A 12,349-nucleotide genomic window follows, 5' to 3' on the forward strand; every position below is an offset into this window, starting at 1 on the left:
TGCAATCTTCTTCCTGACCTCTCCGCCCCCACCCCACTCCAGCCTATCACCCTCACCTTGACCTCCTTCCACCTATCGCATTTCCAACGCCCCTCCCCCAAGTCCCTCCTCCCTACCTTTTATCTTAGCCTACTGGGCACACTTTCCTCATTCCTGAAGAAGGGCTTATGCCCAAAACGTCGATTCTCCTGTTCCTTGGATGCTGCCTAACCTTGTTCCCTAGTCAGCAATTCTGTCTCAGCCTGCTGCAGTGTTCCAGTGAAGCACAGCACAAGCTGGAAGAACATCACCTCATTTTCCATTTGGGAACTCAACAGACTTCTGGACTCAATATCGAGTTCAACAATTTTTGGCTTGACCTTTCCCATGCCCTTACCCTAACTCCCACACACCAGACCTTGTTATCACATCGTCTGCTATTACACACAGACCATTGTAAACCACTAACAGTACCAATTAGCAGTTATTCAGTCTCCTAGCCTGATCACTATCCACTCCTTTGTCTGTCCAACTGTTTTTCTTTTTGGGTTCTATCTCTACCTATAATTTACTCCTAACCCCCTCCACCCCACCCATCTTATGCATAAAAAACATTTTCCTAGCTACCATCAGTTCTCAGGAAGGATCACAAAACGCAAACTCTGACCTCTCTCCACAGATGCTGCCAGACCTGCCTACTGAGCTTTTCCGACAATTTCTGATTTTTGTTTCTGATTTTCAGCATCCACAGTTCTTTTATTTTTTTTCATATATTCATGTTTTCTTTGTAAATTTTGAATATTTTCAGTGTTTCTGTATAAAATTGCTAAATATGTTCAATATTATAGTAATTTTAAGAAATATTTTTCACTTATCAGGAGCGATTAGATTTTGCTATGAAAGAAATCATATTTGACCTTCTTAGTGTTGGAAAGTCACCAAAGACCTTCAGTCTGAATCCTGAGGTATTTATTGTTTTCTTCCAAAATATTCTTGTCTTAATTTAAGAATTTTTTTTGGATAATTGTATTATTATAGAAAAAGTTCTTTTTAACCAGTAATTTCAAACTTAATCACAAAAAAATTGTTTAGTTACAATATACAGTAAACTCTAAACTAATGAACAACACTGTTTACCAGCTTGCTACCATTGAAAGAAGCTAAAAACTTACTGAGACTAATTGAGACTGTGTGGCAATATCAGACCCTTATACCCATAACCAATTGCAGCAGCAGCAACTATCTGCTCTGGTTTACTGCTAAATCTCGTGCAAAAGTGTGTTTTACTATTTAAATTATGATTAAAGTTTGTGAGAAGATTTGTAGCTCGGGTGCTCGTTGTTGTGGTTCTATTCGCCGAGCTGGGAATTTGTGTTGCAGACGTTTCGTCCCCTGTCAAGGTGACATCCTCAGTGCTTGGGAGCCTCCTGTGAAGCGCTTCTGTTATCTTTCCTCCGGCATTTGTAGTGGTTTGAATCTCTTGCTTCCGGTTGTCAGTTCCAGCTGTCCGTTGTAGTGGCCGGTATATTGGGTCCAGATCGATGTGCTTATTGAATTCACCACAAAGGTATACAGGAAAGCCACTCACACAGACCAAGTCCTGAACTATGAAAGCAACCACCCCAACACACACAAAAGAAGTTGCATCAAGACACTGTTCAAAAGGGCCACAACACACTGTATAGGTGTTCTTCTTCCTCTTTTTGCACTTCTGGTGTACTGCAATGTATTCACCAAAAACAGATACCCCTGCAATTTCATCAACAGATGCCTAAGAGAAAGACAACTGAACGAGGACATGCCCCAACCCAAAGGACTAGCCATGTTACCATACATCAAGAGCATTTCCGAACTGACAGCCAGACTACTGCAACCACTAGGACTCATAACAGCACACAAACCAACAACCACTCTCAGACAACAACTCACCAGAACGAAGGACCCGATACCCAGCATGAGTAAAACCAATGTAGTGTACAAAATCCCATGCAAGGACTGCACAAAATACTACATAAGACAAACAGGAAGACAGCTAACGATCCGCATCAATGAACACCAACTAGCCACGAAACGACACGACCAGCTATCCTTAGTAGCCACACATGCAGATGACAAGCAACATGATTTCGACTGGGACAACACTACTATTATAGGACAAGCCAAACAGAGAACAGCCAGGGAATTCCTAGAGGCATGGCACTCATCCACAGATTCAATCAATAAGCACATCGATCTGGACCCAATATACCGGCCACTGCAATGGACAGCTGGAACTGACAACCAGAAGCGACAGATTCAAACCACTATAAATGCTGGAGGAAAGATCACAGAAGCGCTTCACAAGAGGCTCCCAAGCACTGAGGATGTCACCTTGACAGGGGACGAAACGTCTGCAAACAAATTCCCAGCTCGGCGAACAGAACCTCAATAAATTATGATTAAATTGTTTTGAAAACAAGGAAATCTTTAATATAAAATAGGTCATGACATTTTGATTTAATAGCCCAATAAGTGGATTGTCATATATATGTATAGTAATGTGTTTAATTTTAACCCCAATCTATATGAATGAAGGAAAGTCATTGTTTCATGCCAAAATATTGCCAAGTGTACTTCTGCAATATGTTTCAATGCTTCACAGAGAATGAATATTGGTTTGAGAGCTTTCCTTGTGATTGCTGACAACCTGCAACAGAAGGATGGGGAGCCTCCAATGCCTAACACAGGAGCTGTACTCCCTTCTGGAAACACACTCAGAGTGAAGAAGACTTATTTGAGTAAAACCTTGACCGAAGAAGAAGCAAAAATGATAGGTCAGTCTTAAGTTGTTAATACACATTTTTTTTTAAACTGTGATAGGATAGAATTCCTTACAGTGAGAGATTAAGAGAACCATGTTGGAATTTTAAAATAAAATTCTACCTCTTGGATTCTGAAATACTTTATGCATATAGACAACAGCCACTATAAAGTTATGTGTTTGGATGTGGAACTAGAGAAACTTCCAATTTTGTAGATGATGCCAAAGTCAGAAGCATGATAAATAGAATAATTCTGAGTACCAAATTAAGTTGCAAAGGGATATTGATAGTTTCTGATCTGAAAAAAAAGCATATAGCAAATGGAAGTCAGTGTCAGTGAATGTAAGATTTAGTTTAAAATGAAAATGTTAAAAATTGACATTTAATTGTGAATCTGTTTTAAAAATACTAAGGCCACAATTAATGTAGTGGATGGAATTGAATCTAGGAGATGCATTCCTAAGTAGGACAGAAGGGACCAGCCAATCTCTAGTATACTGCACCGACCAATGAGAGGAAGAGTCAATACACAAATAACTAGATTTTGTTTTTGTTTCAGTGTATTGGAGAAACATAACAGGTCTGGGAGAGAACACTGTTAATATTTTGAGCCCAGTGACCCTTTGTTAGAATTGAAAATAGCTGGGGTAGAATTTATACTGAAGACGCTATAGTGTCGAAACAGGCCCTTCAGCCCAAAAGGTTCACACTGACCCTCCGAGGAGTAACCCACTCAGGCCCATTCCCTTACTCTATTACTCTACATTTACCCCTGACTAATGCACCTAACCTACATATCCCTGAACATTATGGACAATTTAGTATGGCCAATTCACCTAATCTGCACGTCTTTGCACTGTGGGAGGAAACTGGAGCACCCAGAGGAAACCCACACAGACACAGGGAGAATGTGCAAACTCCACACAGACAGTTGTCTGAAGCTGGAATTTAACCTAGGTCTCTGGCACTGTGATATAACAGTGCAAATCACTGAACCACTGTGTCACCTCGTGCCACCTGCCGTTAATTGAGAAGAGAATAGACTATGTTAAGATAGTCCCCAGAGAGAGAGAAAAGGAATAGACACATAAAGAGCTTGCTGATGATCAGCCGAGAGAGAGATAACAGCTAGGCAATGTGAACGAGAAGTGTAAATGTTTGAAAACAAGTCGGCTGTGTTGGAAACAGCCCAAACAGGACAGGACCTAGGGGTGTGAGGGAAGGAAGCAAACAAGGAAGTGGTATTTGCATTAAATTTCACATTCATTGTGCAGATGTGGGATCCATACTGTGGGAATAATGTTAAAATAACATTGAGAATACAATGCAGGTTCACCAGCAAGCTGCCTAATATACCCAAATACAAAATTCAAGGATTTGGGCTTTTTCCATAGAAATAGATGAGATTGCAAATTTGATAGTAGCATTGTAAAAAATAAGAACAAGATTATTAAAACAGATTAGAACTTATATTTATTGCAATCCAAATTGATGTGATTCCAGTAACCACTCAATATCATGGTGAGAAAATGGAGATAAAGAGCTGGAAAAAGTTTGTCCTCCTGCTTTACCATCATAACTTGGGCAAGCCAACCCCAATCCTCCAGCCAGTTGCATGTAATCAATTTTAGCTAATCTCAAGGACAGGGGGCAAAGAGGAAGAAAGTTGAAGGGCAAGCCAGCAGTCAATATAGTTGCTATATGGAGTCAGAAGGAAAGTCTCCATTAAAAAAAAAGTTGTGAAAGATTTTAGGGCCTCTTTTTGAGAAGGGTCCTGTGCAGAGAGTATCAAGGTAACACCACGTCGTAGTAAACTGAACTCAACTTGAAAGACTACTAGTTAACCATTGCAAGCTTTGTTTTGTCTTAACAAATTGAAGAGTTCAGATTTGAAATGTGCCAAACATTGAAAAGGGACCTAGGCTCACAATCACAACAATTTAGCAATGGCATAATTGAGCAAATTAAATGTAAGCATCTGCATTGCCATTGAGCCCATTTCATGCATGAGAAACAGGGTTCAACAGTATTGAATTTAGGCTCTCTGATTCCAGTGATTTAGGTGATTAATGCAAATGAGCATAGATTAAGTATAGATGGAAATTGATGGTAGGGAACAGCAGGAACATATTTTAGAAAGAATGCTCATGAACAGTACATAATTTATTTTTAAAAATTGCACCAAATTTAATATAAGAAGACTAGCAAACTCTTCCTGAAATACATGGAAGATAAGAGGAACCAACTTCTGAACCTGAGAGCTCGTGTATCATCCTGGAATGTTACTTATACTGCTGGGTGAGATATGCACTGGATGTTACACCAAGACCACTAAACAATGCCAAATCAGCAACATTTCCATCACCCTTCTTTTCTATTGCCTCCAGGTGTACCAGATTGTTGACAAACCCAGCAACCCATGACTCTGTTGAAATATAAAATAAATATTTTTGATTTTATTAGTATAATGATGTAATAATGGTGATGGTACTGCAGGTTGTAAGAAAATTCAGGGTCAATGCTTTAAGTTAGCAAAATCTGTCAAAACTATTCTAAAGTTAGATTTTGCCCTTAACTCAACAGGAATATCTTTGTACTACCCACAACTAAGAAAAGCACTAGATAGCATCTTAAGGCACCTTGACAAAGAAGTTGGTCGTTGTATGATGTTGACCAATACGCAAATATTGAACAAAGAGCCTGAAGACATGATCACGTAAGCATGCAAATAATTAATGCAGAATTCAGTTTTGAGTTGATGTGAAAGGTTGGAGCTGTTCTATGCAGCTGTGCACATCAGTTCCAATCTTTTCAGAAAGGCAAATATACTAGCAGTGCTCAACTACTGTTGTCAAGTTATTTGTATAAATATTCTCAGGCCTGTATTTTTGCTCCTGAGTCAGAAAAAATCCCAATTCCACAATATCAAATTTAGGAGAAAGTGCCTGATTTCTAATTTTATTTTTAATATTGGGAGGTGGGGGGATTGCTGTGTTAACAAGAGGCAGGCCCACTACATTAGAGATGTATGGAGGCAGCCATAACAGGTATTAGGTGCAGAAGCTGGATGTTTGAAAGGCTAACCTCAGTGATCTTACACATTGTCTTTTTTATGTAAGCTGGAGCAATCTTCTCATCCTCACCATTGCTAACTTAACCATCGTGGGAATATTTAACCATTATCCCAATTAATGTCCTTCCACATACCCTGCATGGCCCCAAATTTGTGAGGCATGACCTCCCATGCACAAAGCCAAGCTGACGAGTTAGCTAACCTCATTGCTAACTTAACCATCGTGGGAATATTTAACCATTATCCCAATTAATGTCCTTCCACATACCCTGCATGGCCCTATATAAGACATAGGTAAATTTAGTGCAAACTCCTGGCAACACATGCCTTCCATCAACTTCTGTTTGTCCTTATCCTCTCCAGGCCAACTCAACGAGTATAACAACATGGCAGACATTAAGATCCAGAATACGATGAAACAAAGTAAAGTTGTAATTGTCTGCTGAGGAATTCACTAGTTGGGAGGTTGGAGGCTGGAAATCCTGCAGCAAGTAACTTACCTCCTGACTACCTAAAGCTTGACTGCTGTCATCAAGGCCCAAATCAGGAACACTCCCACTTGCAACGAAAAACCTGGGAACTATAGACCAATAAGCCTAACATTTGTGTGGGCAAGTTACTTGAGAAGTTACTGAGGGATAAGATTTACTTGCTATTGGAAAGAAAGGGTTTGATTAGGAGTCGTCAGCTTGGCTTTGTGCATGGGAGGTCATGCCTCACAAATTTGTTAGACTTCTTTGATGAAGTGACCAGGAAGAATGACGAGGGCAATGTGGTAGGCATAGTCTACGTAGATTTCACTAAGGCTTTTGATAAGGTTCCAGTTGGAAGGTTAGATCGCATGGAATCTAGGGGGAGCTGGCAAATTGGATACACAATTGGCTTGATGGTAGGGAACGGAGGGTAATAGTGGAAGGATGTTTGTCGGACTGGAGGCCTGTGACTAGTGGAGTGCCTCAGGGGTCGGTGCTGGGCCCATTGTTGTTTGTTATCTATATCAGTAATTTGGATGAGAATGTACAAGGCATGATTAACACTGAAATAGGCGGCATCGTGGACAATAAGGGAGGTTATCAGAAATTGCAGCAGGACTATGATCAGCTGGGGAAATGGGCTGAGAAATGGCAATTGGAGTGTCTTATAGATAAGTGTGAGGTTTTGCATTTTGGAAAGTCAAATCAAGATAGTGTTTGCATGGTGAATGCTAGGGCCTTAAGGAGTGTAGAACAGAGAGACCTTGGAGTTCAGGTTCACAGTTCCCTGAAAGTGGAGTCACAGGTAGACAGGGCAGTGAAGAAGGCTTTTGGCACACTGGCCTTCGTCAATCAGGGCATTGAGTATTGAAATCGGGAAGTTAAGTTGCAGTTATACAGAACGTTGGTGAGGCCGCACTTAGAGTATTGTGTTCAGTTTTGGTCACCTTGCTCTAGGAAGAATGTTGTTAAACTGGAGAAAGTGCAGAAGAAATTTACAGGCACTTTGCCTGGACTCAATGGTCTGAGTTATTGGGAGAGGTTGAACAAGCCAGGACTTTTTTTTCTTTCAAGCTTAGGGGACGGAGAGGAGACCTTATAGATGTGAGTAAGATCATGAGAGGCATGGATAGAGGGAATGCACTCAATTTTTTTTCCAGGGTAGGGGAATCGAGGACTAGAGGGTATCAATTTAAGGTTAGAGAGGAAAGAATAAAAGGGAACCAGAGGGGCAATGTTTTTTTACACAGAAGGTGGTATGTATATGGAATGAGCTGCCAGCGCAAGTGGTTGAAGCGGGTACATTAACAACATTTAAAAGGCTTTTCGACAAATACATGCATGGGAAAAGATTAGAAGGATATGGGCCAAGTGCAGGGAAATGGAGTTAGCGTGGACATACATTTTGGTTGGCATGGACTCTATGACTCTATGACTCTATGACTTGCCTTGTTGAAACTCCATCATCCTTCATGAGATGCAGAACAAAGCAGCCCATTTGATTGGCAGCACATCTTGAAGTATTCCTGTACTAACAACTGTCAATTGCAGCAGTATGTACCAATTGAAGGCAACTGCACTTTTACATGAACAGTTGCCTTCTGAATTATAGATGTGTAAACCTTCCCATTTTTCCACCTCCACAAATGGTGGGTGCTAGGTTTGAAGCAGGACCAGTTTGGTTAAGCCAGAGACCCTCTCCGTCATTGTAAAAATTGAGGTCATTGTTTCAGATGCAGATTAGAAGGTTTATAAGGCATGTGTTAGTGCTTGAAATAGAAAATAGCATGATATTGAAATTAACAGGACATAGAATGTTAAAAGGAAGTAGCAGATATGCTCATCTCAAGACCATCATCATTGCAATGCAATGCATTTAAGCATTGAATTATATTGAAGTTAATGAGTTATTGTCAGTTGCATTTTACAGTAAATAATACAGTAAAATATGGTGAAGACCTTCAACTGTTGCCACAGTCTGGTGCCATTTTGAATATCTTAAGAATATAAATAAAAGAATAAAAAGATATAACTGGAAGAGAGTCTATCTTTGTTCTGCCGCCTCCGTCCTGAACTCTGAGCCCTCAGCCGGCTTGCTAATGACACCTGTGTCTCCACCCCTTCACATCGCCACCTATACCAGACCCACCAACATAGAAGTCACCACTCTTCAGGTGCCACTTCGTCGTCAAAGGGCCCACTTTGCTGGCGCCACCACCAATGGCAGGACCCACACTTGCCCCATAATCAGGAGTCCCCTCCTCCGGGCCTACTGCTGCACACCTGATAATGCCAGGAGTCCCTGTTCTGGGCTTACCACAACCGTCTGCCACCACCTCGCCAAAAGTCCCAATGTCACCTTATTGGTGCCGCCATCTTGAAAAGTGAGTTGCTTCTGATCACAGGAGGAGCTTTGCCACTGCTGCCTTCAGTTGCCAGGAGACGCCACCATTCGTGCGTTCTCCCTGCCGAGCCAATGCCACCAATTAAACTGCCGCAAAAAACCACAAAGAAAAAAAAACAAATGAGAAAACAAAAGAATATAAAGAAAAAGAGCAGAATCAAAAAGAACAAAAGCAGATGGGAGCGGATGAGTCCCAGGCTAAAAAACCCACACAGCTCTGCTACTTTGCCACTATCTTGATAATCAATTCTTGAGATGTTTGTACTACTAATTCTTCTATTAGAAGCGCTAACAGATGGCAGTATGATCATTATCCCCTTTGTCTCTAGAGATGTGCTTATTTTCCACTGGGTGATATAAATCATCCTATAAGTGTGTTATTGCTATGGTTATTGATCACATGACTTTTACTAAGTGGGGAAGGAGGAATAAGCAATACGCAAATCTCCCCCCATCTTGAAAATTCAGCCAAAGAGTATTTCCAGTGTTTATGTTATTTAATCCTATAACAAGTGCATCTTGTTCGAGCCACAATGATATACAACAAACACTTAGCAGGTCAGGCAGCATCCTTAGGGAGAGAAATTGAATTAGTGGCCCACGTATTTTCTTCTTAGGTGAAAGCGCAGAGTCCAGAAATTTCAGGCTCATTGCATCCACCTCAGGAAAATGTCCAAATAACAGGAGCTTCATTCAAAAGGGCTGGTGTGCACTGAATGTCACTCCACCACTCCAGGACAGGTTAGAGTTGGCCACAGGGGCTTCTAAGTACTGAGACATGTTTGGTAAAAGGTCCAACTTATTGCTCTGGACTTGGTCCCAGATGTGCTGGGAATAATTGGATCTCGAGCCCTCACCTCTCATCCCGTCTCACCCAGATTCCATGGTCTCATCAATGCCAACCTGTATCCCCCACTATCAAATCATGTATTTCCAAGACCCTCACCCATTATACTTTGAAAGATCATAGAATTCCTACAGTTTGGAAGCAGGCCATTCAGCCCCTTTGAGTCCACATTGACTCACTGAAGGTCATCCCTTCCAGACCCACCCTATCTCTGTAACCCTACATTTCCCATGGCTAACCCACCTAGCCTGCACATCCCTGAACACTATGGGTAATTTAGCATGGCCAATCAACCTAAGCTGCACATCTTTGGACTGTGGGAAGAAACTGGAGCACCCAGAGGAAACCACATAGACATAGGGAGAATGTGCAAACTTTGAACTTGTATCCTCCATGCCAGTTACTCAGTATCGACACTGGTTAGGCTCCAGGATTCATGTCACATGAAGGAAAATATAGTTTGAATTATCTATAATAGGCTTTATTATATAATAAAATCAGTCTAATTGATAACATTCCATTTAATGCATTAAAATCCCTTAAATGTCTTAATCTCTTATAAATTGCAGAACTTGCATTCATATCCCTCAATAAAACTAAAATTTAGGGCCTTCCTGCTTCCCCAGTGCTACAGTCATTGATCGTGGAAGCTATCAATAGAAATAATATTCTCTTAGGATTATGTCAAAAAACACATTGCTTTTTTGAAATGTAAAGAACTGGGGATGTAAATAACGACAGTCCACAAACCTTATCCAGCTTTTCTGTGCATTTATAAGTAATTGCATGTTACAAGCCGCAAGAAACAGACCTTGCTCCAGTAAATATGGGATACATTTGAACTCATTGGAATTGAGAACAAATGAAGCCTCAGGCTATGGTTTCCTCCATCAGTGAATCTCAGCACGTTCTCTTTCCCCTGTTGGTAAAAATAGGATCTGTCTACATTGCTGGTGGAGCTGGGGTTGTTGGGATGGGGGTGTCTTCCATTTCTGGGTAGAAGTACCAGTTGGAAAAAAAATGAGAAGTCTCCATGACGCTGGAAAAATCGGAGGCAGCATTTCAGATGTGAAGACATTTAGTAGCCAAGGGGAAGTAGATTCAAGATTAGGCAGGGTTAAACCTTGAAAAATGGTGTTGCGTCATATGCCTTATCATGACCATGCTTACTTTAGGATTTGTTGATCTAATCTGCAGGCCATTGAGCTACTGGTTACCTTGATCTGCAATCACGATTAATCTTCACTGTGGCATGGGTACAGCTTATTCAGTTCTTTATTTAGTCACTGTGGAATGTCATGTAGGATAAAAATGGGAAAGTCAGGTGTTTAAATCTCTATGTTATTTGCCTGTCCTGCCTTCTGGAGGCCATGGTCCTTTTTGTGCACTTTTATCAGGGTTAGAAAGACCACCCTTGCTGATCGCTTCCTCAGTCACATCTCTCCAAGCTACCTTGAATTTCTACCCCACATAAATATCCCCTTACTTCAAGACTGTCAGATCTCCTAGCAAGCTCTCCTCATGAGAGTCCCAGGAACTTGCCTTCCTAGACTTCCTTCCCATTTCTGTATTTACCGAAGCTACAGAAATCAACAAACAGTTCAGCCATTCTGGAACCTCTGAAGTGTCCTCTAACCTATATGTCCTTCCTTTGATAGATTTGAGGTGCCAGCCTGCTTGATTGCTTGAGAAACCTGGACCCTTCATTCTAACTCATTCATACCAACCAGACATCCCAATCTGACCTAGGCCCATATGCCAGCATTTGGCCCATATCCGTCTAAACACTTTCTATTCATATACCCATCCAGATGCCTTTTAAATGTTGTAATTGTACCCGCCTCTACCACTTCCTCTGGCAGGTCTTCCTTGCACTCATCGGGTCCTATTTAAATTTTTCTCCTCTCACCTTAAACATGTGCCCTCTAGTTTTGGATTCTCCACCCTAGGAAAAAGACCTTGGCTATTCACCTTATCCATGCCCCTCATGATTTTATAAACCTCTATAAAGTTACCCTTCAGCCTCCCTGCCTTTTCAACCTCTCCTTATACTTCAAACCCTCCAGTCCCAACAACAAGATCCTTGTAAATCTTTTCTGTACCCTCTCAAGTTTAACACCTGGAATGATATGATCACCTTAGAGGGGTTCAAGGGGAGAGATGCAAGGTGATGGTCTGAACTTTAGTTTTGGTGGAATGATGAGATTCTTTGTGCTTGTTTCCTTTGGAACAGAAGGAGGCTTTTAGGTGATTTCATTCAGGCTCTGAAATCACGAAGAAGGTGGTACGTGTATGGAATGAGCTGCCAGAGGAAGTGGTGGAGGCTTGTACAATAGCAACATTTAAAGGCATCTGGATGGCTATATGAATAGGAAGGGTTTGGAGTGATATGGGCTGGGTACTGGCAGGTGGGACTAGATCGAGTTGGGTTATCTGGTCGGCATTGACGGGTTGGACCGAAGGGTCTGTTTCCATGCTGTATATCTTTATGACTCTGTAACATCCTTTCTGTAGAAAGGTGACCAGAGTTATAGAGTCATAGAGATATACAGCATGGAAACAGACCCTTCGGTCCAACCCGTCCATGCCGACCAGATATCCCAACCCGATCTAGTCCCACTTGCCAGCACCCAGCCCATATCCCTCCAAACCCTTCCTATTCATATACCCATCCAAATGCCTCTTAAATGTTGCAGTTGTACCAGCCTCCACCACATCCTCTTGCAGCTCATTCCATACACATACCACCCCCTGCGTGAAAACGTTGCCCCT

At 41.5% G+C, this 12,349-nt stretch overlaps 1 protein-coding gene across 1 annotated transcript in view; it reads left to right on the plus strand.

Annotated features, from left to right (window-relative positions):
* The window catches only part of LOC122551062 (protein furry homolog), a 286,326-nt gene that overhangs the window by 150,797 nt on the left and 123,180 nt on the right, over positions 1–12,349 (plus strand). Inside the window, exons 14-16 of the mRNA XM_043692704.1 lie at positions 858–944; positions 2,621–2,792; positions 5,364–5,496. Of these exons, the coding sequence (XP_043548639.1) occupies positions 858–944; positions 2,621–2,792; positions 5,364–5,496 (392 nt within the window). The remainder of the gene's footprint in view (positions 1–857; positions 945–2,620; positions 2,793–5,363; positions 5,497–12,349) is intronic.

The sequence above is a fragment of the Chiloscyllium plagiosum genome, chromosome 6, assembly GCF_004010195.1.
Source record: "Chiloscyllium plagiosum isolate BGI_BamShark_2017 chromosome 6, ASM401019v2, whole genome shotgun sequence".
NCBI classification, from domain to species: domain Eukaryota; kingdom Metazoa; phylum Chordata; class Chondrichthyes; order Orectolobiformes; family Hemiscylliidae; genus Chiloscyllium; species Chiloscyllium plagiosum.